The 27,662-nt window shown below is 38.1% G+C and overlaps 1 protein-coding gene across 4 annotated transcripts in view; it reads left to right on the top strand.

The window, feature by feature from the left end:
* The window catches only part of FHOD3 (formin homology 2 domain containing 3), a 372,140-nt gene that overhangs the window by 320,299 nt on the left and 24,179 nt on the right, over positions 1-27,662 (top strand). For all 4 annotated transcript variants that reach the window (XM_084215776.1, XM_084215777.1, XM_084215775.1 and 1 more), the window contains 6 exons: positions 3,940-4,122; positions 8,641-8,760; positions 9,261-9,422; positions 19,692-19,882; positions 21,474-21,666; positions 27,227-27,256. In XM_084215776.1, coding sequence (XP_084071902.1) covers positions 3,940-4,122; positions 8,641-8,760; positions 9,261-9,422; positions 19,692-19,882; positions 21,474-21,666; positions 27,227-27,256 — 879 coding nt within the window. The remainder of the gene's footprint in view (positions 1-3,939; positions 4,123-8,640; positions 8,761-9,260; positions 9,423-19,691; positions 19,883-21,473; positions 21,667-27,226; positions 27,257-27,662) is intronic.

Here is a 27,662-nt window from a genome sequence, read left to right as displayed (position 1 = left end):
GAAATGTGAGAGAACCTTTCAGGGTGTTGGATTGTCTTCTGAGGCCTGTCAGATATCTGGTGAAGTACTCACTAACATGTACTTGGTGATGCAACTTACGTATTTGTGGTCCTCAAGCCCCAGAAAGCTTTGGACACAACAACAGATATTTGAGTTACTATTTTCTTTGGCTGTTGTTCACCTGGTAAGATCAGGTGAAACCAAACACCAAAGATGAGACACCCCTGCAACCTCACCATCACTGAGAAGCCCCAGTATCTCATGAAAGAGAAAACTTAAGCACCTAATTTCCTCAGAGAGGCTGGGCTATTCACCATCACTGCTTAGGTGTTTCCTTGCATCCCACACTAAGGCCCATCACCCTCAGCCATATGTTGCTTTTGAAAGTCTTCCCTCTTAGGAACTTTTGGAGATTATTTCCTGGAATCTGCCATCCTGAGGTATAAGTGGTTTGATGCCTTTGCTGAAAGTTCAAGCAGGTGGCTGAGCCTGGCAGCAGAATAATTGGGGTCCATTATCTCATGCAAAAATTGCTTATTTTCCTCGATTATTTGCACACATATTTTCCTCAAAACATAAGGCTGTGGCCCAAACAGTTGTATGAGAATACATGAAGGTGAAATACATGTGTCACATGTACTAGAGAATATGAGCATATTCTCACACTATTGATAACCAGTTCTTCTTTCATTGACCTGAAGGTTGCTGACACCACCTCAGTCACAAGAAAAGACTGAGGGAGCTGGGCCTGTCCAGCCTGGGAAAGAGCAAACTGAGAGTATTTACGTATCTGAAGGGAGGGTGTCAAGAGGATGCATCCAGGCTCTTCTCAGTAGTTCCCAGCAATAGGACAAGAGCAATTGGCAGAAGCTGATGCACAGGAAGTTCCACCTGAATCTGAGGAAGAACTTCTTTACTGTACAGGTGACTGAGCACTGGAATGGGGTGCCCAGAGAGGCTGTGGAGTCTCCCACACTGAAGATATTCATAAACCATCTGGATGCAATCCTGTGCCATGTGCTCTGGGATGGCCCTGCTTGAGCAGGGAACTTGGATCATTAGTCCCACTGTGGTCCCTTCCAACATAACCCACTCTGGGATTCTGTGTACTGGGAAGAGCAATATGAACTAATGATTGGACTCTAAGCTGTTTGTGATTTAATGGTCACATCAGGTGCCAGTAACCTTCTGCCCTGCTGTGATTTTATGCTACTTTTACTGTTAGGGATTTTTTTTTCAAAAAATAATAGAAATAAAAACTAAAATAATAGTAAAGTGGCAGATGGTGTACTCATCAGTTTCCAGCACCGAATAAATGGCTCAAATTAGTCATAGAGTGGAAATCAAGAAGAGGAGCATTTCACTACTTGCTCAGGGGCACACCAAGGATGATGCCCAGCAGGATCAGAATCATTTGCCCAATCAGGTCAGGAGTGCTGCTGTGGGTTGTTGTCATGGGAGCATTGGCACCCTGGATGGTGTGAGACCTGCCAGCAGCTCTGGCCCCACCAAGGCATGGCTTTCAGCAGCAGGGCTGATCCTCAGCAGCTGGCACCACAAGCACAGGCTCTTTTGTTTGGCGTCCCCTGTTTCACATAGTACGGTATGCAGCACAGCAGTCTTGCAGAACTTGGACTTGAATGCTTTTTGTCAGCTCCATCTATCTTGTGATGTTTATATAAAGCCCAAGGAGGAGGAGAGTCCCTTTGGAAATAAAGCTTACTGTTTCTTTGCTCTCTTTAAAATGCCCCAAAGCAGTGTAAAATTTGGAGTGAAGACATTGCCCCACCACAAAATACTTGTGGGATCTCTGGGTAGCTGCCAAAAGTCCTAGTTATTTGTAGGAGGCAGTTGAGAATACTGCTGCAGTGTTAGCCTTCAAAAATGCATCAGAAGCATTTTTACACCCATCACATGGCTACTGCTAAACTCTCCATGTATGGATGTCCAATATGATGCTATTTGCAAGCTGCCCTGTCTCAGCTGACTGCATGTCTTCCTCTTGTTGTGGAAGAGAGGAGTGAGCACTAATATGTCTGACCCCTTCAAGGGACACTGCAAAGCACCTTTCTTTATGAGTTTCAGGCTCAGTCTGGGGTTTTTTTTGCAGATTTTTTTACATGAGTATTTATTCAGTACTGAGACCATAAAGCAGCTAATTAGAAATCTAGTTTTATGTTAGGTATGACCCAAGTTACAGATTTCAGCACGTCTGGGTGGATGGATGGATGGATGGATGGATGGATGGATGGATGGATGGATGGATGGATGGATGGATGGATGGATGGATGAATGGCACATCTCAAAATCAATACACAAATGCTGTTAGTTGAAACACACGTACATCAGAATATTTTCTAAGGAGTCCTTTTCAGGCTAAGGATAAGCACCAGAGTGTGTTGAAGGATTTTCCTCCTCTTCTTTTTTTTTTTGTTTTTACTTAAGATATTAATTTATTGTGTCCAAGCAAGGATGCTGCTTTTTGTTGTCGTCATCATTTGTAACAAAGTGCAAGAGAGAAAGGCAGCATTAACAGATAAAATGCTTCTTTATTAATGTTTATGGAAGTCAACAGAGGAAAATGGACAGCAATAGAAATGCTGTGGCTGAAATTAAATGAGTCCCAGTTCAACAAATTGAACATTATTTGCCTGCCTAACTCTTGTTCTTTGCCTGATTGACCAAGAGAAGTCCCTTGCTCTCTATCCACACTTAGCTCCAGTGCTGTACAAAGAGCCAGGGAAACTATCGGTACTGGAAGGGGGCAGTTGTGCTGCTTTGATGAATTGGCTATATCCAGTGCTGGAACAAGGCTGTAGTTTGGATTGGCAGGTCTGATAGCTCTTTGGCTGTATTTTTATTATTCTCTCCTCCCCTACAAAACAGCCTCTATCATTATAGACGGCTACAGCAACAACATGTCATTCCTGAGATGAATAAACATAAGTTGTGTTAAAAATCTGCTTTGCTTTAAGGAGGCATTGATCAGTAGGGTAGAGACCTCAACTTATCTGATGCCTTTGTGTTGTTTTGCTTTTCTTTTTTATTTTGAAGTGCATTTATTGTGTTAAAAACTGATTAAGAAGCAATACCTTAGAGAGCAATACTTTCATAAGGAAAGCTGCCACATTTAAACAAGCCTGTAAAATTCATTACTTTAAGGGAAAATTTAAATGCTTTGTGCCACACTGACAGCAGAAACTGAAAATACTGAGATCCTTTTTCAGATAAAAAGAAAAAAAGACCATATGTTATGCAAGGCATAATTCAGCTTTAGATTCAATACATGTTCCTTGGGAAGTTGACGGTTAGGGTAAAATCTTAGGAATGACCTAGTAAGCTGCAATAGTTTCCATGTTTCATAAGAAAAACAAAACAGACTGAACAAAAAAGTAAGGAATTATGGGGACAGCAAGGGATGGGAGTTATTCAAGTTATTCCTGTATACTTACAAGTGTGCTAGAAGATTTGTAGATATTGGGGCTAAGAGACCTTAAAATCTAGTCTGACTTGCTGTAAATCACAGGCCACAAAACCATTCTCCTTCTACCCTTACTTCCATATGTAATTTACCAAAAGATATTAAGTTCTGACTTAAACATATGAAAGTCGATGAGATCAGTCCTAACCAATTTCCTTTCATGTCTTTCAGTGTTTCATCCTATGATTAGCCACTTACTATCTACTGAATACAGATTTCAAAAAAATAAAAATTTCAATCCAGATACATTTTTCAACAAAGTGCGGGGGTGTGAGATAGCAGTCCTTGTTTTGCTTCCTCGTGCAGTGGATTAGTTCTTGGTTGCTACTGTGCTGTCCTAATTTAACAGCCAAGGACTTGAGGACTTTTTCTGTGGCTGCTGTGGGATCACACAGCCACCAGCCCTCACACTCCTCTCAGCCCCATCACTGATGCTTGCCTTTTGGCTCCCTGTACAGAAAATCCTGACCATGATCCCCACCGAGGAGGAAAAGCAGAAGATCCAGGAGGCACAGCTGGCGAATCCCGATGTCCCCCTGGGCAGTGCTGAGCAGTTCCTTCTCACCCTCTCCTCCATCAGCGAACTCTCCGCCAGGCTTCAGCTCTGGGCTTTCAAGATGGACTATGAGATAGTGGAAAAGGTGAGGGAAAGCACAGGGATGGGTGGAGACTCTTCCGAGGCTTTGCTTAATCTTTCCCTGACCTTGGTATTATATGGACATTTTGAGGAAATGGTAAATGGGTCGCTTTTGTTTCCGTAGCCAAGCAGGAAACAGCTAAACTGATCCGTCATAATCTCTTCCTTCTATAAAAGAAAATTAAGAGATTATGTCTTCCTTCCCTTAATTAGTCACTAATGATTTTGAAACAAAGAAGAGGGCTAAATCTCTGCCACATCTTCTCCAGATGTTGTTATTCAGGAAATTACTTCAGAGCAATGAGAATTTTTCTTCCATAAAGATTGAGTGAGGAGTACCATATTCAGTCTTATATCATGAGAGTATTGATCTTACATCCATTTGAACTAAGGAAAACACCATCCATTAAGGTTTTTTTGTTTAGAGTTCTCAAAATTCTAAACAAAAGATAAGACAGCTCGGCTCAGCCGCACACAGTTGTTGCCACCTTCTCCGTGGCTGGCATTCATTCAAAGAACACTATAATTGGGGTGTCTGTGAAGAATGATGAATCATGGGCACAAATTTTTAAAAAGAGGATAAAATTTTGGTGCATAGGTGAGACAGAATGAAACTGTGTAGGGAATTTCAGGTATTTGCTGCCTTTCAGGTCTTTCAGGAATCTCTGCACAGGAGTTTCCTTTTGGCTGCACTTCTGGTGCATACCCCTGGCATTGCCATTGAAGCGGCTCTCTCCTCTACATATTCATTCTGTATCTGTGCACATAGGTGTGTATTGAAAAATCAGTATAACTGTGTGATATGGAGTCTAAAAAGTGAAACGTGAAAAAAGTTTCACATGGTTGTGAAAATTCCTCATGTTTACCTAGCAATGGCTATTTAATGAGTTGTGCAACAGTGGATTGATTTGCAGGTGATACTGTCAAGATTACTCAACCTTTATTTAATTTTCTTAGATGCTAGGATGTGCAATCACACAAATACTCAGGATTTTTATTGGAATGTTTTAGTATTAGCCATTTACATTTCTGACTTGTATAGCAAAATACTTGTATCTGGCATGAATACTTTTTTGCCATTTTGTTCTATTTTGTTTTGGGTTTTTTTTCACTCTGGTACAGCTATTTAGTCTGCTTTGAAGTTGCCACAAGGCTAAATTGTACCTTTCATGTAAGCTGAGTTAGCAGTAGTTATTAATCTCTGCATATACCTAGAATTTCTAGGGTCCTCTCAATCAAAAAGCAACATTTGAAGCACCGCTATAAGAAATTCTGAGTTTCCTTTTGCCACAAAGTTAATTTATTACCAGCTAAAATCCATGCAGAATGAATGCTAGTACAAAATGTCTCAAATACTTAAATTACTCAGAGAAGCAACAGCTGTAGGGAAGACAAAACCAACATTTTTGTCTCTGTTTGAAGGTAGATAGGACTAAGCCCAGTACTTACCATAAAATGGAAGAGGAAGTAACATGTGGTAACTGTGGTAAAGTATGAGGAGCATATGACAAGTCTAGCAGACAAGCATAGATAGGACAGACAGCTTGGGTCTTGGGTGAGCACAAAGAAACAGGATCAGACATCAGGAGTGCAAGGCAGAGTGAGCAGCTGGATGTCTCCAGTTACAAAAGGTTAAGGTCAGAGTTCCAGGTAATCAGTAAATGTACATGCTATTTAGACTGAATTAAGATACTGTGATATTCAGTTTTTAAAAAATAAAGTAATTTGCATTCATGATTATGATGATAAAAGAGACCCTTGAGCTGCTAACATTCTTCTATTTTTGAAACTATGTTTTTGCAGAAGATCTATCTGCAAAAGGGCAAATGCTTCATGAGACATAGGTCCCAAAATCACTTAGCTCTACAGCTTTGCCTTTCCTTTTTTTCCAGCATGTGCTTGATCTTTTCTTTTTAAATCTTATTTTATAATAAGGAAAACTCATAGCATTTCAGAATGCACTCATATTATTTACCAAGTCACACATACATTTTGTGTAATATATGAGTGCTATTATTTCCATGAGGCTGGAATTTTTACATGGTCCCTGTTACCAACAGCAAGAAATACTTGCGTTATTGGTAAGACCAGGGTTCTCATACATGAGACTCTTCTGCTAACCTGCCAAGAACAGAGTTCTGCCACAGTAGGTTTTGACTTCATCTCTGACAACCTGAAAGAAAAGAATATAAATTGTGCAAGAAACGAGTTAAGTGATACATTCTTTCTGTTCATTAAAAGCTTTTCAGGCATAATAAAGAAATCATCTTTCTTAGCTTGATTGAATTAACTGAAGCAAGTAGGGGTACATTTGTAGGGAGCATCCTCAGCCTGTGAGGAGCTGAACTGGATGAATAAATATTCACTCTTTGCTTTCTGTAGAAAATTTAAAATGAAAGAAAAATGAATGAATGTTAAATGTTTACCGAAGGTCGTTAGTGGAACAATAATTTCCCTCTCCTTTCTTTTGGTATCCAGTTTAAATGCACAGACAGAAAAGGTTAAAAAAATTGCACTGTGTTGCTACTCATTCCTCATATGGAATTACTTATGATGCAGATATTGTCAAATTCTATTATCTCAAAGGGGCTGTAAAGGTCTTAAAAAAGGAATAGAAACTTTGATTTTTTTTTTTAATTAAGATTACTGCAGAAAAATATATCCTTTTTGCAGACTACTTAAAAGATCAAAAAATTAATAAAAGCAGGTGTAGAAATGAAAAAAGTACAATGAGTTGAGTTCATTTGTGCATGTCCATCAAACATTGAATCAGGCATTATAAGATGCCTTTCAGACAAATTTTGGACCAATCTTCAAATTTCATTCAAACCTAATTTTTAGCTGAAAAATAAAAATGTGGTATCCAAGGATATGAGGTAGCTCTACCTTCTCTATCTAGGTGAGTTTTATAGGAAGCAAGAGTGGGTAAATTTGAAAAAAATCAGAAATTTGTCTGATTGTTCAGTATCTTGCACACTTTTTTATAGTTTTTTAATCCTGCAATAAAATAAGAAATAACGAGTAATTACAAATGTGTACTATATGCAAAAAAGTCTAAGATTAGACAACTTGTCTAAATAGCTCAGTGAAGGGCTCAGTATGGCCTGGTTTGGAAGCCTCTTATGCCACCTTCTTATTCACCTGGAGAATGTTTTAAATTAGTCTTTTAGCAATGTTTTTTTGGCAAGTTGAAAATTGATCTAAATGAAATAGTTCAGAAGGCCATGTTTACCACAGATTCAGAGCAGTTTGAGTCATTCCATACTGCAACAAAACAAACTAAATCAACTCTGACTTTAAAGCAACTCAAAGAATACTGTACAGCAGTATAATTTAAATTCACTTTGATAAAGTCTTGGATTATTTAGCACCTCTCCTCTGATGTAATAAACTACTTAACTCACTATCTCATCTCTTAATTTGTCTTGAATTTTCCATATTCTTTTCAAGAGACAAATTTTTCTGTAGGGACCGACCAGAAATATATTTCATTCATCTTTTATGGTAAAATATCACTACAGTTGTTGAAGTCTGTCTCCATTGTCTGTCTCCAAGAAAGTGAAATTCTCAATTACTTCGCCTCTTGGTCTAAAATAGCAGCTTAATTTTGGCTTCTTGGCTCATAAAGAGTATAACAATATGGGAAATTGGGAAAAAAAGTCTCCCTGCCCATGGCACAGGGGTTGGAACTAGATGATCCTTAGGTCTTTTCCAAAACAAACCATTCTATGATTCTGTGAAAAGAATGCTGCTCACGGATGCTTAGAATGGCATTTGAAGATAGAAACAATGTGAACTGTTAGTGTGCATACAAAATAAATAACCCTGGGCCTCACACAGAGACATAGAAATAAGTTCTGTCGACTCAATTACCCTCACTCTCTTCCTTTGAACTCTCTGGTGCAGTTCACTTCCTGAGGTAATGGAAGAGAATTTATGATTTCAAGCCTTACCAGTACGCACATCTATACTCAGATAACATGTGAAGATGGAAGATGCATTAAATTAAAATATTGTAATGAGAGTATTTGTAAAGCTTGATGTTTACTGCAGATTTTTTTTCAGTTTTAAATTCTCATAAGCACAAAACCATATCTAAAACACAGAAATGGGTATCATTTGAAGAAAGCCAAATTTTAAGTCAGCAAGGCTTCTAACTTTTTAAATTTGTTGTTCAAAGATTCGAAAAAATACTTTTAAGAAGATTTTTTATAAGTTGGGTCTTGGGTGTGTTCATGGATTTAACTGAAATGCAGCAGCATTCTCGTGTTTGGAATTGCAGGATAGTCCCCAGGACGAGTAAGGCATTTGAATACATAAAAGAACAACAGTAGGAAAATATTTTATGTACTTTTTTTGCTGTCCTTGCATGTGATTTATTAGCTGGAACATGGAAGAAAGCCAGCACACATGGCCAGTTTACACTCTGCAAGACGCCAGTTCAGGAACTTTTTGCAGTAATTAATCTAAACCATAGAATTAAAAACTAACCTTCACTTTCTTGTTTCTGTTCTTATGGTAGGAAGTTGCAGAACCACTGCTAGACCTGAAGGAGGGAATGGACCAACTGGAGCACAATAAAACTTTGGGATTTATCCTTTCTACTCTGCTAGCCATTGGGAACTTTCTGAATGGAACCAATGTAAGCCTGATGTCCCAGCATTTCCCCTGCAGCTTTTTCCTTTGAAAATACAGAAGTCAAAACCATTGTGAAAATTGCAACCCACTATTTATTTTGTACCAGAAAAGTAATTTAAGGAATATGACATGCTTTTATTCTGTGTTAGGGTGTTTTGTGTTGTGTCTTGCCTCTTTCAGCATAATCTGAAGGAAATGTGGAGCTAAGTACTGTTCTAGTGTAACTCCCTTAAGTGTAGTGTTGATGCTTTGCATTCTAAGTATGAGAACAGTGTTGTGGGTCATTTCACTGCAGGTGGACTGATTTTAGGCATAGTCTTCAGCAAGTTAAAAATTAATAAAAGCAATGAGTTTCCTCTCCTGCAGGATTCTTCTTCTTTCCCCTCTGCCCCTTATTGGTCATAATTTTTGTCTACTAATCTGCATGGGAAGGAGTAAGCATTTTTTTAATGCCTTTATTTTTAATGGTTTTTTTATTTTTAATGTCTTTTTTTTCCATCGCAGGCCAAAGCTTTTGAGTTGAGCTACCTCGAGAAGGTTCCAGAAGTCAAGGACACAGTGCACAAACAGTCCCTCCTGCACCACGTCTGCACTATGGTGGTAGAAAAGTTCCCAGACAGCACTGATCTTTATTCAGAGATCGGGGCCATCACTAGGTCAGCCAAGGTATGTCCAGTAGGAAAATACATGTATATGTACATTTTTATAACACCTCTTTGAAGTGAAATATTTAAGATTTTATTCTATTCTATTCTTTGATTTTTTCACCCTCCCTGGTTGCAGCACTATTTATAAATGTGTGTTCGTTGTGTCATTTGCACCGAGTTTCAAAGATGCCGGTACTCCCTCTTCTGAACTGTATTTGTGTCTATCACTAGGTTCCCTCATCAGTGCACGCTTTAGGCAGCCATTGGTTATGACATGCTAATGTTATGTACGTTATTAATGTATATAACTATTAGCAACTGTTTTCAAGTTAAAACTTTATTTGACCAGTATCTTCAAATAGATTTATTCTATGACTTGGGAGAATCTCTTTTATAAGGCAGATGCCTGATTGTATTTTAAATCCAATGGAAGGAATGATTTTTTACTAATAAAATTTGCCTCTAGAATTGAAGTGTCCTTGAAATACTTGGTTTAACTCACAGAATCACAGAATTGCTGGTGTTGGACAGGACCTCAGCATATGACTTAGTCCAACCCCCTGCTGAAACAGGTTCACCTAAAGCAGGTTGCAGAAGAAAAGTCCAGGTGGGTTTTGAGCATCTCCAGAGGATCTCTGGAAATCTCCTTAGGAGTTAGGGAACATAAATAGAAAGAAAGGAATTTTGTTGCAGTACCTCTTGTCAAAAAAATGGTAATTCCCGGATTAATGCATAGGTCTGGTCAATGGCTCAGTATGGTAAGAAGATTATGACTGCTGTGAGCAGGCATGATAGGAACGCTGTAAACTCACTCTTGAATCTCTCAGAGTGTGAGATTTCATTAATAAGCCTTAAAAATAGTACATTACTTGATTAATGGAGTAAACATGAGAGATAGCAAACATAAAAATTCTCTTTAGAAGTCATGTCTCATGGAAATGGTAATAATTACAGCAGATAATTATAGCGTTCTTCTAGTCCAGTGTCTTGATTCAGACAGTGGCTAATACCAGCTGCTCAACAGAAGAGCACAAGAAATTTCTAAGGGAATGAAAGATTTTTCCTAGAAAAGTGTTATTTCATGAGCCATAATTCTCATTATGCGCATCAAATAGAGGAATAATTTCTTTTCCAAAGGCCACCTTTTTGGATGTTGGGAGAGGAGCTAGAGAGTGTGGGGGCAAACAACTCTGGCTGGCCCCACATCCAGGACATCTGTATAGTACAGTTCTTTTTCTTTAGCTGCAAAAATGAAATCTTATTTTGGCTCCTAGTGCAGTTCTTGCAGCAATGAATTCATAATCTATTTTTTTCTATGGTTCAATTTGCTGGTTTCAGGAATTACTGTCTGAATATACTGAGCAGAAAATTTTTTTTTTATTTCTAATTAATGGAATAAGTTAGGTTGGAAAGGATCTCTGAAGGTCGTATGCTCCATCACCCTTTTCAGTTGAAGACCAGATTAAAGTAGGCTGCTCAGATCCTTGTCTAAGTCTTAAATGATCCTTTTATAGCTTTTGTTTATGACACCATTTCCACACTTTTCCTTCATCTTACTCTTTTAGAATGTATTAAACAATAGTAAGTACAGTGTTCCAGCCTCTCTTTATCAGTGTCAAATCTTACTGTGTTTGTCCATTCTGCTACCTTTTTTTAGATGTTCTGAGGTTTTCTCTGTGTTCTTTGACTGCTGGTACCCTTTGGACACCCACTGTCCCAGGGCAGTTCCCAAGGACAGCCAGGCAGTCTCCTGAGCTGACAGAGCATTCCAAACTCTCAATGGAGTCGGGTGCTGCCGTGCACTGTGCACTTCATTGCAGTCTACAGCAATGACCATGATCTGCTGAAGGAGATTTACTGCTTATCTCTCAAACCCCAAATAATCTTCATTCAGTACTAATCTGAATAATTTCCTGCCACCTGTAGATTTTACCCTCTGGATGTACTTCCCTGTCAACAAATGAGAATCAACGTGTATTCCTTCTTTTCTTTTGCTCTCTTAACCTCACAATTCATAGGTGGCCTCCCATGAGTCCCTTGAAAAGATTTTGAAATTTAATTTTCTTACTTAGTCTTATCTATTTCCTATTTTATAAACATTCAGAATATTGTGGTTATTTTTATGTATTAAGTTTCCTGTCACTCATCCTTTCAGCGAAGTTACCAGATACAGTAACAAAACCTGGGCCTCTGCACCAACTTTGATGCTTTTCTAGGGATAGGCAAAGCTTCTACTATCCTTTTATTCTTGAAGTTACCAAGTATAGTTTCATACATATTCATGTTCATTTTAAGCCAGTGGCTTAATTTCATTATTTTAATTGGTGTCATAATTACTGTATTCTACTTGTTTACTTTGTAAAATATCATCTCTCTCCAACATGTATTTCTGCTAGTAAGGTTTCAAACCTTGCTATTAGTTCACTTCTCTTAAAAATATAATACAGAAAAAGGAAAGGAGCACCAGAGTAGGTTTTTCCCCAACATCCTCTGTGGTGAAGCTGGATGAAAAGAAGTAATCTTTTTCCCTTCTCTAATTTTTTGTCTTCCTCAGTTTCTTTCCTCCCCACTGATCCAGGACCTCCTACATATTTTCTTTTTTGTTTTCTTTTTTTTTTTTTTTTGGAACCATAAAGGAATTTGTGGCTTTTGCTTTATATCCTTAGATATTTTCTCTTTAGATTCCATCTTTTTTCTCCTAGTTTTCCTCTTGTACAGCCTATGTTTAGGCTCTGGTTTATTGCCTTCAGTGAGTTTGGTTTCTCATGTTTGGAAGGTTTTAACTTTCTATTATGTTTTTGTTTTTAATTTGAGTGATTCTTACTTTTTTAACATTTAAGTATATTGGTTTCTCATTTCCTGCCTCTTCTCTTTGCTGAGAAGTTATTTCCCTTTTTTCTTACATTGGGATCAAGTTAATCACTAAGATGAAAAATTATCACAAAAGAGAAGAGCCTTTGTTTTCCAAAAATTCTCACCCCCATGTATGGTATTCTCCCAATTGGTTCTTCTGTTTTTCAGTGATAGAAAGTGGAAGAAAGCTTAACTTACTGCTGTCACTTAAAAAAAAAATTAGGTCTAAGAGCGTGCAAACTTGAGCACAGTCTTTCAGTCTGTGGTTTGCTGATCCAGTGGCCCTGCCCAAAGCGGATGAAAATCCAAAAAGGCCAGACAAAATCACATTAAGAGAAATTATAGCCTTAACCTTCCCCGTGTCGCCCAAGGTCTCCCTCCTTGGGATGTTCCTGCATGTGTTAAACCACTGATGGATTACCGTAACAAGCTCTATTCCCACTTGATCATAGCTGCCACAAATCAGAGAGTTAGGATGTGGAAGCCATCCAAGCTGCCCTCTTCAAGGGAATGTTCACAGACAAGGCGAAATCTTGGTTTAGGAAAGCTGACAGGAAAGGAGAACTAATATATCACTGTGCATTAGGCCGTATTTTGAGCTCTGTTTTGCCTACAAACATCTTTCAGAAGCCACAAAGGCTAAATAATTTCCATCCTGTAGATAGAGATGCCCCTTCCCCTGAAATGTGCATCATATAAGAATTTCCTGAGCATTAGTTCATGAAAAAAACCCAAAAACATAAAGAAAACAGGCTACCCCACCAAAAAGGAGCTAGGATGACCGGAAACAAAATAGTATTGCAAAACTCGTGGCTTTTTACTGAAGGACTGAAGTCTTAAAGGGCACCAATAAAACCTGATGCAAGTGGAAAAATTAGAGAAAAAATACAATTCTAGATAAATAAAAGCATTTTTAAAGTCGTGTACAGCACTGATTATTTAGTATCACATGATTAAAATCACTTGCCCTTTTTATTTTCTTGATATTTTAAGTGTTTTTTTTCACTGAAGTTGTACCAAAACTGATGTGCGAAATACTGAAGCAGACCCTCAGATTTCTGCAGTTAGGATTGAGTGTTGTTCCTGGAAATTTCCTTAAGATGTGGTTGCCTCAACCCCAATATCTTCTCTGTTAGTGAATAAAACATGTGTCCTTATTAACAATGTTCATCTTCTCTCTCTAACCCATAAATATTTCCCCTGTGCACCTGAAAACTGACCAGCTCTATAGATAAACTATAATTGTAATTTTCTTCCCCTGATTTTAATTGACTTACAAGATGTCAAAGTTCTGTCTGATTTTTTACCCCTACAGCAAGACACTTGGGCACAGGACACTCACAGTTACTAAGCATTGGAGAAGCAGGCAGCTTTTAAAAGTAAGAAATAAGAATTGTTAGCAACACAGGAGGGGGCAAGGATTGCTGATGGGAAAGAACTTAGGATGAGCCTAAGGCATACACAGGGGAGAAGGAAGCCTGCAGCAGCCTGCCCTCTGAGAACCTTAGCAGGGAGGCATAAAGAGGCAGGAGCTGGCTGGAACAGTAGTGATATTTGACATGCTGTAGCTTCTGCCTGATGCAGTAGAAAGCAGAGAAAGGATTAAAAAAAATAATTTAAAAAAGGTAGGGAAAATCATGTTGCCTCCTGCATTCTTTCAGTGGGGTTTCTCATGTCTTGCTTGACAGAAAGTGTTTGTGCGCAGTTATCATTCAAGAATGTTTTCCTTACATTACTAAAAAAAAAAAAAAAAAGCCAAAAGTCAAATTATTTTCCACAGGAAAATAAAAGTCCAGGAATGCAAGGTTTCTTGCAGTCATTCCTTGTGATGCCAGCAACTGCCTCAGATTGTGGCATGGGCTAGCAGGAGCAGAGGTGAAAGCAGAGCAAGGAAAGGCAGATCCTGTTGGCTGCAGAGCACACTGGGGCAAGGGGGAAGGAGTTTCCATGGCAAATGAGACTTTGAGGTTGTGTCTCAAAGAGAGCAGATGAAGTTTAGCACATGTGCCTGATGGCACTGTGGGGTTTCAGTAACAGTCCAGGTGATATGACTGCAGGAGTTGTTGCAGGTGACATAACACTATCTGAAGGGACCTACTGTGTGTTATGGCTCTCCTTTGTCCCAGATTGTAGGCACTGCCATACAGCATCTGCAAAAAGATCCCATGTAGTTAGGATGTTGTTTAAAGAAGTATAATGCAGTAGAGATGTGTGTACAATTGGGCACTCCTCTGGTCATACCTCAGTAAGCACCTCTTCCAGCTCTGTCCTGTAATTTTGCATTAGTGGGTTGATTCAGGTTCTCTCATTTCCAAAATTATTTTCACAGGATGCCACTTCTTACACTAGAATTAGAAATGTGTGAGCAGAACCTTCTTTATATATTGCTTGCTTGAGAGACCTGGCATCTATCTTGCTTAAAATGCATGCCCATAGTGTGCAAGTCAGACTAACAAGGGTCCTGAGATAATTCTTGTGACACTTGGTGAAGGAAACCAGTCTGGAAATATTAGAGGAGACAGAGTTTTACAGAGTTTTGAACATACGCCACAGAAGGTCGCTGCTCTCAGATGACAGTGTGTTTGCAAGGAGCAATTCTCAGAATTTCCTTTGGCACTGAACCAACTCAGGAAAAGAGGAAGATTTCATGTTCCCTGCCAGAATGCATCCCTGTAATAATGTGAGAATGAACGGCCTGACCCTAAATTATAAACAGCTCAGACTAGACTGTGGTCTGCTGCAGAAACTATCTTGAACTTTGAAAAGAGAAAGCTTGTGTGTGGTTATGTATATCTTTCTATGAGGTACAATAAAATAGTTGTCATTTTATTGTGCATTTAAGATAGCATGTCATTGTGAAAGCATTAATCTTCTCTTAAATACACCTTGTGACTAAGAAAAAAATGCAGACATCCAGGTCTTCCTTAGAAAATAACTGGATTTTATATGTTCACCACTAAAAGAAACAAGTTATACCAATAAACAATAGATTGTCAAACAATAGAAATCTTATACAAGCATGCTGAGGCTATGTAATAAGTTGTTCACTGGCCTTCAGAACAAAACCTTAGATACAGTGATTTTGAAAATAAATGCTTCATCGGTTTCCATTCATTCACTTGTTTTGGGGTTTTTTGCTTCAATCCACTTGTGACATTTTTGACCTTGTTGAAGAGCTGAATGTTAACACAGGAGGCAGGAAACGTGAGTGTATTTAGGTGCAGCATCTTTGACTTTAGGATGGTTTTGTATTTGTAGTGGGGGAGCTTAGCCCAAAGACTAGAGGAGATTTAGCTGGAAGAGGAAACGTGTTTGTAAAGCACATTCCAGCTAAGGGAAAGCTGAAGAAAAATGACCTCTTATCTCACAGTGGCTGCAGTTGTTTGCAGTGAATGGCAGTGCATACCTGGAGTTGTATATGGTGCCCTGGGGAATATATAGTGGAAGGCATTTCAGGTTTGAACTACTTCATCTAATTCCCAAAGCAGCCATTCCTCTCTCTCCCAACAAATATTAAAGTGTGCAATTCCTGTACTGCCATGAGTATTCACGGCCACACAGAGGAAAAGCACCCCAACCCTGAAAGGCTCCTTGATCCATGTCCTGCCTGAATGATTGGAGCATGCTGTAGTATTTCATGAATGAGAAAGTTTTAAACTTTTATACATGGCATGTGATATTGGATGGAGTTAAAGTTGAAAAAAATAGGCCTTGTAAGGACCAATGTTCAGTGAACCAGAATGAGCAGAGAAATAAATGCTGAGCCATTTGATGGTGGTGGCAGTTTTTGAGTCAGGTGCAAAACAGTGAGAACAGAAACTGTTTGTTCTGGTGTGTTCTGGTGTGTTTGTTTGTAGGTCTGTCACGAGGTAATGAATTCTAAGCCCAGTGGAATGAGAAACTTGGTAGAATTCTTTTTATTTTTGTTGTTTATAGCAAAGTCATCTGCTTCTATGGTAGCAAGCAGTAAATAATGATATAAAGTGATTAAAGTGAGTGCTGCTGTTTCTGGCATGTGGTTGGAAGGTTTTATTCTTTGTTCTGAGTCATTTGTGCAAAATGTGGTGTTGTGTTAAATTGAAAAATAGATTTTAATTCTAAAGTTGCCCATTAGTGAGTTTAGGTCAGTGGTTTGCTGAGGCTTACTCTGAGGGGCTTTTGTCGCATAAACTGGCCTTTACATTCTGTTTGCATATACTGTCTCTAGTTGCTCCCCTCTGATCAAACAGTGTCTATTAAGGCACTTCTCAGAAGACTGAACAGTGGGCCTAGCAAGAGATTTCACAAATACCAATAGTTCTGAATATTTTTTAGCTGGTGTGATTGTGAATGGAGAGGAACCTGGCTGGAGAAATGAGGGACAAATCAAATATGTCCCAGAACCATTTAGAAAGTTGCTCTTTCTAAATTAGTTTACAAATTAAAATAAACATTTCATAGTGTTTGAAAGAAAGGACTTTCCTATTTTGCCTAACAGCCTAAGACCACTCATTCTTTTTCCTGCAGTAAAGAAAATGCATTAATTTTAAAAATTTTAGCAGAAGGTGCCTATTCAGTCAGCAAGCTGCATGTCTTTTGCACATATATGTGCTGAGGTGGAAGAATGTATGCTTCCACCTTCCTCCAAATCCTTGGGCCAGGTACAATATCTGTACCAGATACAATATCTGTACGCTACTGTCCAGCAAGAAAGCTGTACTGACTGTTTCAGATTACTGCTTCCTTTTATCCAGTGGAGCATAGTTATAAAATAATGCTACAGCAATTCTTGTCTGAGTTTGTGGCTCCAGGATAGCTCTTATGCTGAGCTATTCTGGAGCCACAACTCACCTGAGTTCCTTCTTAGTCCCACATTGACCATCCACCTGCAGGCAAGAATTGGTGCATCTTTCATTTCAAGAAAGAAGGAACAAAAAAGAGGATTCATATTTCTGTACTATTATACATCATTAATTCCTTTTGTAAAGTGTTGGAAATAAGCACATAAATCAGAAGGTGCAATCCATGGTCCCTTAGCAATGCGGTGTGAACTGGTAAAGAGGTAGTATGGTCATACAAATGTCTTTTTATGTTTTCTTTATGCATAATAGATTGAATAATTGGCATCATTACTCCACACAAGTTTTTGTTCTCCTTATCATATGAACACATGATTGGGGATCTCTTGTAGTTGGGATTTCTCATCACTCTTACTGTTACATTTGTGTATAATATCCTAAGCAGAACCTCAGACTGAAGTGTAGTGGATTATGTGTCTACACACAAAATTGGCACTGGTGAAACAAGTATCAGGTGGGGTACCTGATTGAATTCAAGAAAAAACGGAACTTGAATATTTCACATGAGGATGTTTTTCTGCAAGTATATTCCTTTCTGTCCACAAGCAAGTGACCAAACATGAGAGAGCTGGCAGACAGAGATTCCATGAAGGTTTGGCACACTCTTTCAGGCACTGTATAGTTTGCCTTTGGGGAATACACAGGTACATTATCCTGAATTGGAGTTCCTACTTTACTCCTACTGCTCCTGCTCGAGCACACCTGTGCTGCACAGAGGCTTATTCCAGGAGAGTTCAGGTGGTGTTCTTCTTACTGCAGTCTCCTTAGGACTTCCACAGAGGACTGAATTTTTGTATGTGCTCAAAAAACTTGTGTGTCCCTTAGCCCAACCTGCCAGCCCCTATCCCTGCTGGAACTTCCCAGTCCTGTGAATGTACTGACTGTTGGTAGATTTCAGGGGGCCAAGAATTCACCACATTCTCCCCAGATTTGTTGTTCTCCAAAGACATTTCTTGAACCCCTACAGGCCTGAAGCTCAGAGCTTTTTGATAGATTAAAACTCATTCTGCCATAAAATGTCATGAGTTTAAATTTCTCAGCCACAGACGCTGAGATGCTTCCTCAGCCAGGTTGGATAATTCTTACTCAGAAGACCTAAACCTTGTATTTTTTTTTTTCCCTTAACAGGAATGCTAGTATTTTTCTCCATGTGTGTTTTAGATACACCATCTGTGGAGAGCAGCAATGTGTTTATCATCAACAGTGAAAATACTGACCTGGAAAGGACTTTTTTTTTTTTCCCTAACATATGCATTGATATGGATATAAGGAAAGCAAATACCCCACAGCTGCTCCGCCTGCAGGGCTTTTCTGAATAGCAGAGTGGATCAAAGGATGTTTCTATTTCCTTGGGAAGAGGAAAAATTCATCACTTTATAAATCACAGCATAAACAAATCAAATCAATACCAGGAGCTTTTTAATAATAATGCATTTCTTATGGCTATTCTCAGTATAGGTCTCAGCAGTGGATGCTGCACACAGCTAAGAATGAAATAAAACCTACCCCTGACGCTGGTTTTCATTTAGCATTAGGGAATTAACTGGAGTATGAGACTGTAACATCCCATGCACTGATGTGTTTAGAGTCTGAGAGCTAAGTCTGTACTTTATAGATTGAGTTCATCTGAACTGTGGAGTGGTATTATAAAATCATTTTTTCCTTTCTTCAGAATTCCAGAACATGGGCAGTTTTATTTTTCTCATCTGTTGAGTGCTGTGGCTGGGTTGCTGATGCACTTTGTTGAGTTGTTAGCAACACGTCCTGTGTCTCCTGTAAGAGTATCGTGATTTTGAACACCTTTTTTGGTTGATGAATAAAGGAGAAGCTCTCCCTCACCTTCTGTGGAATGTGTTGGCCTCTATCCTGATGAATGTTACTGTAAGGTGCAATCATTTATTTTAACTGTGTTGAGAGACTTTCAGAGTCGTTATATGATCTCATTACAAGCCAGTAAATTCGTATTGTATATCAAGGGATGAAAGTTAGTGCTGAGATCACTAAATAACACATACTTTCAATAGAGCTTTAAAAAATTCTGGCCCATGAATTTTGTGATTAGAACTAGATCATCTATTAACAAGTCAGTGCATGACTAGGGAATAGGTCCAAGTACTTCCTAAAATGGAGAATGCTTGGCGGGGTACAACAGTGAGCAGTAAACAGGGTATAAAAAGCTTTGAGTAGTAGAGAAAAGGATTTAAAAAAGAGAAAGTTGTGTATTACCTCAGAAAGAACTGAGTCATGCAGTTGCTTGGTGCAAACATGAAGTTATTAGTTAGGGAAAAAACACATCACAATTTTTTTTTTTTTGTCCCTTCTTTAGGTGTTAGGCCTCCAAGAATAAAACCAAATATATGTGTATGGGCATTTCTTTGTTTTCAGTTTTCCTTACTAACATTACATGCCTAGACATAGTGTGATAGAGAAAGCTATTTTTTATTGTTTTACTAATAATTAATAATGTGAACTGATGTCATGCTGCCACTACCTTGACTCTTTCATACACACAGATTGCGTTGCTCCAATATCCAAGTATACAGCCACAGTGGTTTCACTTCAAGTGTTACCTTTTCTTTTCCTTTCTCTTTTTTCAGGTTGACTTTGAACAACTCCAGGAAAACTTGTGTCAGATGGAAAGACGGTGCAAAGCATCATGGGATCACCTTAAGGCTATAGCAAAGCATGAAATGAAGCCAAGTCTAAAACAAAAAATGTCTGAGTTCCTTAAAGACTGTGCAGAAAGAATCATAATCCTGAAGATTGTTCATAGAAGAATAATTAACAGGTAGAGAATTATATTGGTGACAGCAATACCTTGATAGTAAATTACTTGATAAAATTATAAGTCATGACACCATAAATATGTGTTTTGTAAGTGTTTAATGCCCATTTCTGCCGGGAATGTTGCTGGGTTGTATGTGGCACATATTTTTTAAAGTCTCCATTGAAGAAACATTCCCACTCCAGAAATTTCTGTATTTTTGACTAAAAAAAGGCGATCATACAAGCAATCATTTATTCCCAAGGTGCAATAACTGTGTCTTTTGCCTCCTAGTCCCCAAAACCTAGCAGCTTTATAGTTAAGTTGATAGATTTTCTGTTTATCCCTGGGGGTTTTTTTAAAGAGGCTTGGCTTACTGTCTGATAAACAAGAACAGGCTGTGGCAAAGAAAATGAAGTTTTATTGACAAATTCATCATATGCAGAAGCTGAAATCAGTCTTGTACAATAAGTTCTTTTGTAGGCAGAACCACTCCTATTTGCAAGATCTTCGACTATGTGTTTTATGCTTATACAGCTGAAGGCAGATTTAAGATTCCTCTTCTTAGGATTTTCAGTTGGGTTTAATGAAATTGTGAGAGGTTTTCAAACTTCTGGATAATTTCCAAATTGCTGTGGTCAAAATTAAGAACTGGATTCCAAATGATCCCAAATTTGTGGGTATACGCTTGAGAAGTTGATTCAGTTCTTCTTTGATTTTTATAATTATTTAGGGTTTATGCCACAAGTAAGCAGAAATCCCAATTGCAATGGAAGGGAAATAAATTAATTAGTTTCCTGTTGTGTTTATCACTTGCATTGTGCAATTGAAAAAAATACCAACTTTCTCCTCTGATATCCTGCAACTGCTATGATAGTTCTTAAAAATGTTTTCATTTACTTGCATCTTTCTATTAGATTGGGATTGGGAAGACTTTTTGTCCTCAGGGACGTAGATGCAGTTAAAAGGAATTCCCATACAGTTTTACACATTCAGTGTCCTGCTGTAAATCATGCAATATAGAAGCAATAGTAAAAACTGCAAATAGTGCAAAAGCTCAGAATGCTACAGAAGCAGTAAAACTGTGAATTGAGAGTATCCCAAACTAATGTACTTGCTAGATAATATAATTTTATGGTCAGTTTTGCAAACCAGAAATTATTTCCCTCTTGTGTTTGCTAGCCTGTAAATCTGCATTCTTCTTGTCTAGACTTTGCCCAAAGTCCTAACAGCCTCTTTGAAGTTGCTTAATACAAATAAACAGAATTGAAACTTAATAAATATTTTTTTCTATAACAGAAACTAAATGGGTCATTCACGTGCCAAATTAGTCATATAAAGTGATGGAGTTCCATAAATATTTTATCTCCTGCATCAGCCTGGGAAAGTAGACTAGGATGAAGTTATCATAGGCTAGACTTTCATGGTTTTAATTATAAAACATACCAATGTTATGCAAAGCATCCATGAAAATTCTGTAGCACAATGGAAATGATGGGAGCTAGTAAAGTAATAAATGGATTCAGTGAAATATAGGGTTGTTGTTTATTTCCAAGAGACCATCAATAAGGATTTTTTTTTTTCCCTTTACATTTATAAGTCATTTTTTTTCCAGGTTTCACTCATTTTTGTTATTTATGGGCCATCCTCCCTACGCGATACGTGAAGTCAACATCAATAAGTTCTGCAAGATTATTAGTGAGTTTGCTCTGGAGTACCGCACCACCAGGGAACGAGTTCTGCAGCAAAAACAGAAACGAGCTAACCACAGGGAAAGAAACAAGACCAGAGGGAAAATGATAACAGATGTAAGTGGCAAATGGTATCTCCCATAGCATGGATTTTTAAAACTTTCTTTCACTGCATGTGGCATATGAAGTGTTGTTACTCTATTTTTAATTTTAGAGCTCCTTGTGCTGTAAGTAATGATCTCTCCTCTATAAGAAGACAAAACTTGCAAGTCCTTGATTGTGTATAATTTCTGCTTCATAAAATTAGGACATAGAACAAGAACAAACTGAAATTAATTATCCAAAAAAAGCTTCTCTGTGTGCTGCACAGTGTCCAGGATATCTAGAAGACATCAGGAGCCGTGTGTATCTGACCAGCCAAGAATATGAAAAAGAAAAAAAACCTAGAAATTATAGTCCTTATTGAGAACATAATTAAGATGATGAATCATTGTAGCTATTTAAGTGATTGCAGCCAAATTTTAATGGATTTTTTCTCCATCTTTAAATATTCTAGTAGTCTTGAGCCTTGATGGTTTTTTTTATGCCTGTGTAGATATATAGATAGATATAGATATAGATATAGATATAGATATGCACATATACATGTATTTCATGTGCATTTTCTTCTTAACTTCAGACCAGCCAATTTTATGGTAACAGACTACTTTGGGATTCTGAAAGGATGGACAAATTTATGTCCACAGTAGATGTTACTCTGCAAACTTTTTGACTGTAAGATTGCATACTCATAGAATAAATTAAAATAAGATTAGTTTTCTCAGCATAATAGGTTTTAAAATCCCCTTTTTCTATTTTTTCTATCTTTTTTTTTTTAAGCTGATGTAGTTTGACTCAATCCAAATAGTTTTAAGAAGTGCCAGTACTTAATAAAAGTTTCCAGCTGTCTCAAAATCCAGATCTGGAGTCTCGATTAAATGCAAGTGTTTCATTGCATATGAAGCTACCCCTGCCTTTGGCATGAAAAGGCCAAAGCTGATTACAGTTTTATGGCTCAGGCAGCATGGGTCAATATAAATGTATAAATACATATATATGTATTGGGACTGACATCAATTGAGATTGTATTTAAGTCATTGACTCACAATCATTTGTAGATCTTTCCTGGCAATATCCTCTTTACATTTGGAAATCTGCCTCATCTAGAGAAAATGTTAAACTTGCATTATTATCAAAAGATTTTTTTTTCTTTTGGTGTAGTCTCAGGTTAAGGAAGAGGCTCTGATTTTATAGAAAGGGTATAATACAGTCATACAAATTTACAAAGCTATCACTAGAGAAGTTAAATCACTTTCTGCAATTGCTTCTTGGTGTTCCTGATGTGTTCTAATGGAGCCAAAAGACAGCATTAACCAAAGCATTTTGTAAATTATAATTTTCATTCCTTCACATAGCTTTGGCACTTTTTTCTAGTTTAAGCAAGACTGAGATGTAAAGGAGTTACTGTTTTCCAAATGTTTTCCTACCATATAATGCAGTGTTTATGTATTATCTGTCCAGAATAACTGCTGTGGCAGGACAAAAAGTTTGTCTATATCCTGCCTGCAGAAAAAGCAAGAGGGAAAGGAGTTCTGGTCACTGGCAGCTGGGTTCAGGAAGCAGAGAAATGGGACCTTTTCAAACCACAAAAAGTCTCAGGCTTGTGAGTGAGTTAGCAAGGGGCAGAACCAGGGACAATGGCCTGAAAACGGAGGGAAGGAGGCATCAAGGCCTTTCCCAGAACAAAAGCAGTATTGGAGGAAGACCTCTTGTTAAGCGCAAGATGCTGTTGAGATTTGACAGGAATTAAATGCCATCTGACAGTTAGTGTTACACCAAAAGATATCTTTCAGATCTTAAAAAAGAGAGTATATTTTGCCTATCACTAATTTATAATTACAGAACAGTCCTATTAGCTTGAAAGCAAAAAGCCTGCATGAGTAAAAACCAACAGTCTTTAAAACTGCCCTTACAGGAATATTCTTAAGGGGAATTATTAATGTGGCCACATAGGTATTTCAGAACTTAGCTAAATCTCTTTGAGCATAGCCCAGTAATATGGCCTCATTTACCTTTTATTTGAACTGCAGTATACGGTAAAACTGAATTGAAGTTGCATCAGACTATTTGTCACGGCTTCCTCTGACAACTTCAAAGTTATATCTACCTCAGAACAAGTTTCCAAGTCAGCAGGATGGAAGATATTTATGTGTGAAGAATTATGAAAACGTGGAATTTTATTGTAGTTTTGTTTTGGCTGTGGTTTGTATCTGTTCTTGATTTTCTTAGTGTTTTATATTTGAAGGCTTGGAAAGGGGAGATGGATCAGTAATGCATTGACAGGGATTCACTAGTTACAAAATACTGATAGAAGAAAGTGGAGATCTTGACATTGGAAAGAAATCCTTCGTAGAAAGTGATTATAATATGCAGTAGTCATATGGAATTTTACTTTCTGCTTTTGGTGACCTAACATTGCTTTCTGCTTTTGGTTACCTAAAAGTATTGTGCAGTTATTTGAAATTCACCTCACTGTCCTTTTGAAAGTTTGCTCAGGGTCCCATTTTTATCACCTCATAGTGCAGGGCTTCTAGGCAGATGAGGAGGGATTCTAACAAAAGCAGGAAAGGAATAAGCCAGAACCAGCCCAGTTCTTAAGGAGAAAGCCTGTATCTCTTAAACCTTGTCCCCCCTGCAGACTTGGAAGGCAGAAGGTGCTGGCTTGTTGCATGGAGAGTCTGCTGGCTCTTTACATGGAGAACTCGCATCAGCTTCAACAACTACTCACATGGAGTAGGGCTCAGGAGCACAATGGGGAACATTTCCAGTCTTTCTTTCAGCCTTTTACCACGGATATCTTTGTATTTATACGTTCCTTAATAGCTGAAGTGGACTGGGCACTGTCAGTTTAAATCTTGGTGAATGTTGTCTGGAGGAGAGGGGCAAGGAAAAAAAAAAGTTTTTGCCACAGTTTCACAGGGAAAATTGCCTTGTCTCTGTAACCTTATATCTGTCTTTAGCCAATGATGGCACTCATTTCAGGCACTCTAAAAATAACAAGCAAGCAAAATAGGGAAGAAATGCAATTATAGATACAAGTCTGAGCTTTTAAATGATTTTTAATAATAGTAGGTAATATAAGCATCTGTCACCCAGATTTATGAAGCTCTGCTTTTCATGATACTTAAGAGTTTCAATTCCAAAATTGCTATGTAATAGGCATAATATTTTGAAACAGCACATCCACTGCACAGAAATGCTAGCCTAAAGGAAAAATGTGAGGGCAGGAGGAAGAGAAAGAGAGAGATCTCAAACTGTCCTGCAACAGCCAATATTGAATGGCAGAAGAATCAAATGGCCTTTTCTCCTTCAAATTAACATCTTGTGTCTGCAAGTGGTATTCAGTATACCAATATTCTTCCACTGCTTTTTGATAATATTACATGTTAAAAATTCCTAATTTATTGCTATTTCTCAGTGGTTTTTATAATGGTGAAATAAAGATGTAAATACAAGACAGAATATACACACCAGGGTGAGGGCAGATTCCCTTGTGAAACATAAGGCTGGTTTATCTATTTTCCTGCTTTTACTTCTGTTGTCAGTATTTGCTAGAGGCAAATGCCTCTTCAGACATGGGACTATGATGGGAGTGGTGAACTATTCCTCCTGTGCACTGGAGTAGCTTTGGGTGTAGGACAGTGGTTCCAGGAGTGAGTGTTCTCCATGTGGAGCAGGAGGGAGAGAAATGGAAATGCCCAGGTACTGGAGATGGGCAAAGCCAAGCAAAGAAGTGCCCTTAAAGTGAGTCCACAGCAAATCACTCCTAGGTAGATTAAATGGGCTGGAATGCCAGCAGCTGGGCCTTTACCCTGTAAAAAGCTACCTTGATACAAATACTATAAATAGACTTTAGTTTGCAACACAGTCTTTGTAATGTGTGTTCTCTGCTATTTTACCTTGCCCTGACTGCCTTTTTGTATTGTTTAGCTTCATTTACTCTCCTCTGCCCTTTATTTATTAGCTGAATGTACAGAATGATGCATTAGATTAGACAGATGATAGATAGATAGATAGATAGATAGATAGATAGATAGATAGATAGATAAGAAAGAAAGAAAGAAAGAAAGAAAGAAAGAAAGAAAGAAAGAAAGAAAGAAAGAAAGAAAGAAAGAAAGAAAGAAAGAAAGAAAGAAAGAAAGAAAAAGAATTAGAATACAAGATTGTATTTCCTATTCTTCTTTCTGCTTCTTACTCATGACAAAAAGTGAACAGTGGTTCTCTTCAGAAGAATTGCTTTCTAGAGTGACTCCCTGCCCCCCAGGGGACAGAAAAAAGACAGACAATTTTAATGCAAAGGGGACATACCTACCATGGTCCCCCTGCAAAACACGCTGCCTGTGTTTCTGTCAGTACCACTGTGTCCAAATTAGAATAAGCATCTCACTCTTTGCATAAAACATACCCTTAAAAAGTAATGTTAATGTGCTGCTCAACAGTCACAGCTAATCTTCTATGGAGACTGTGCTGAAACTAAACTGAGGGCCAAAGTAAATCAGGCTTTCATTTTTAATGATGAATGTTTCTGGAACAGAATGTATCAATCCCAGACAGAAATCAGAGCTGAGATGGAGATAAGGTCAAAAATGTGTATTTGTAACATTAGAGGAATACTATTGGTGGAATGCTTCTTCTAAAAAACAAAACAAAACCCACAAATAAAAAAAAGTGCATAAAATTTCTGGACTATGTTTGCACTTTATAAACAATCAAACTGAAAATTATGGAAACAGGGAGCCCAGATACTTGAGAAGCCATGTTTTACTTTGGGAGATTTCCATGTGAGGCATCTTCTTTTGGGAATACAGATCTAAATAGTTTGCTAATTCCCTGTAAATTCGCAAATTTAAGAATACTACGTATCCCACAGTAGTTTTGTATGTCTGTTGCATTTAATGTAGCACAACCATCGAGATAATTTTAGATGCCTGCTGTCACAGAGGGTGAAGGCCCTGAATAACATTGGATAATGGCATCTCTGATTTCCAGGATCAGGTATCAGGCAGCTACTGGAGAACTTTCAGCATTTATTGAAAGACTACCCAGCATTTGATTTGAGTGACCTGTTGAATTGGAAGTTGAAAAACCCCAGCTTAAAAAAGGAATTAAAACAAACACTTAAGTGTAGAGAAAAGGAATTGCCAAGAAGTTGACCTCTGCACTGAGAGGAACAGCAGCCAGGACCTCCCTGTGCTGCACAGAGCTGGAAGAAGGAGAAGGATCCCTACCTAGTGTTGTCAGCTTCCATGGGGCAAACAACTGCATGACTCAAGGGACATAAATGGGATGGGTTAGGGGTAGTTTCAGTTCACCATTTCTGTAAGGAAATCAGGAAATTTTTACATACCCTACTGGCAGGGACAGTCTGCTCTACATACAATCAGCTTTAGGGGAAAAAAAAAAGAGAGCAAGCTGATTGTCTAAAGCATGAAAATTAATTCCTTAAATGTCTTCTATTTTTATGTCCTCCTATTGCATAAACAGTACCATGGTTACCTCTTACTCTGTCATGGTTTGACGCTGCTGTCTTTCCTAAATCTTGCTGTTTGTCCTTCTCCACCTTGTCCTTTGTTTCCAGTGGCAGACTGATGAAGAAGAGGATGTTGAGGTATGGTTCTCTGAAAAAGCATGTCATCTCATGTCTCCTGTGTGCTGTGACATCTAATTTCTAACTCAGTATGGACTGCTCAACTCCATCTGTTCAACTGGAACTATGAAACACGAGATACTTCTCATACCTTTTTGTCTCAATCATAAGAATGCATTTTTACAGTCAGCTTTAACCATATGCATTCCTGTCCTCTTGGATAAGGATATCCTTATCTGAGGCCTTAATAATTTTAAGTTTCCTCATTTCTTTTCCTTACTGTCTGTAATGTACTGCAAAGTATCCCCATTACCCAAAACATCAGTGATCTAAATGTTATGGATATCATAAGTTACCTTGGGCTATGGATTACCAGGATAATTTCGTACTCCTTAAGCTGTGTTACCCCACATGGTATTATTTTATA

This window comes from Fringilla coelebs (genome assembly GCF_963513975.1).
Source record: "Fringilla coelebs genome assembly, chromosome: 1".
NCBI lineage: Eukaryota > Metazoa > Chordata > Aves > Passeriformes > Fringillidae > Fringilla > Fringilla coelebs.
The sequence above is the reverse complement of the archived record's forward strand: the minus strand, read 5'-3'. Positions and strand labels throughout refer to the sequence as shown.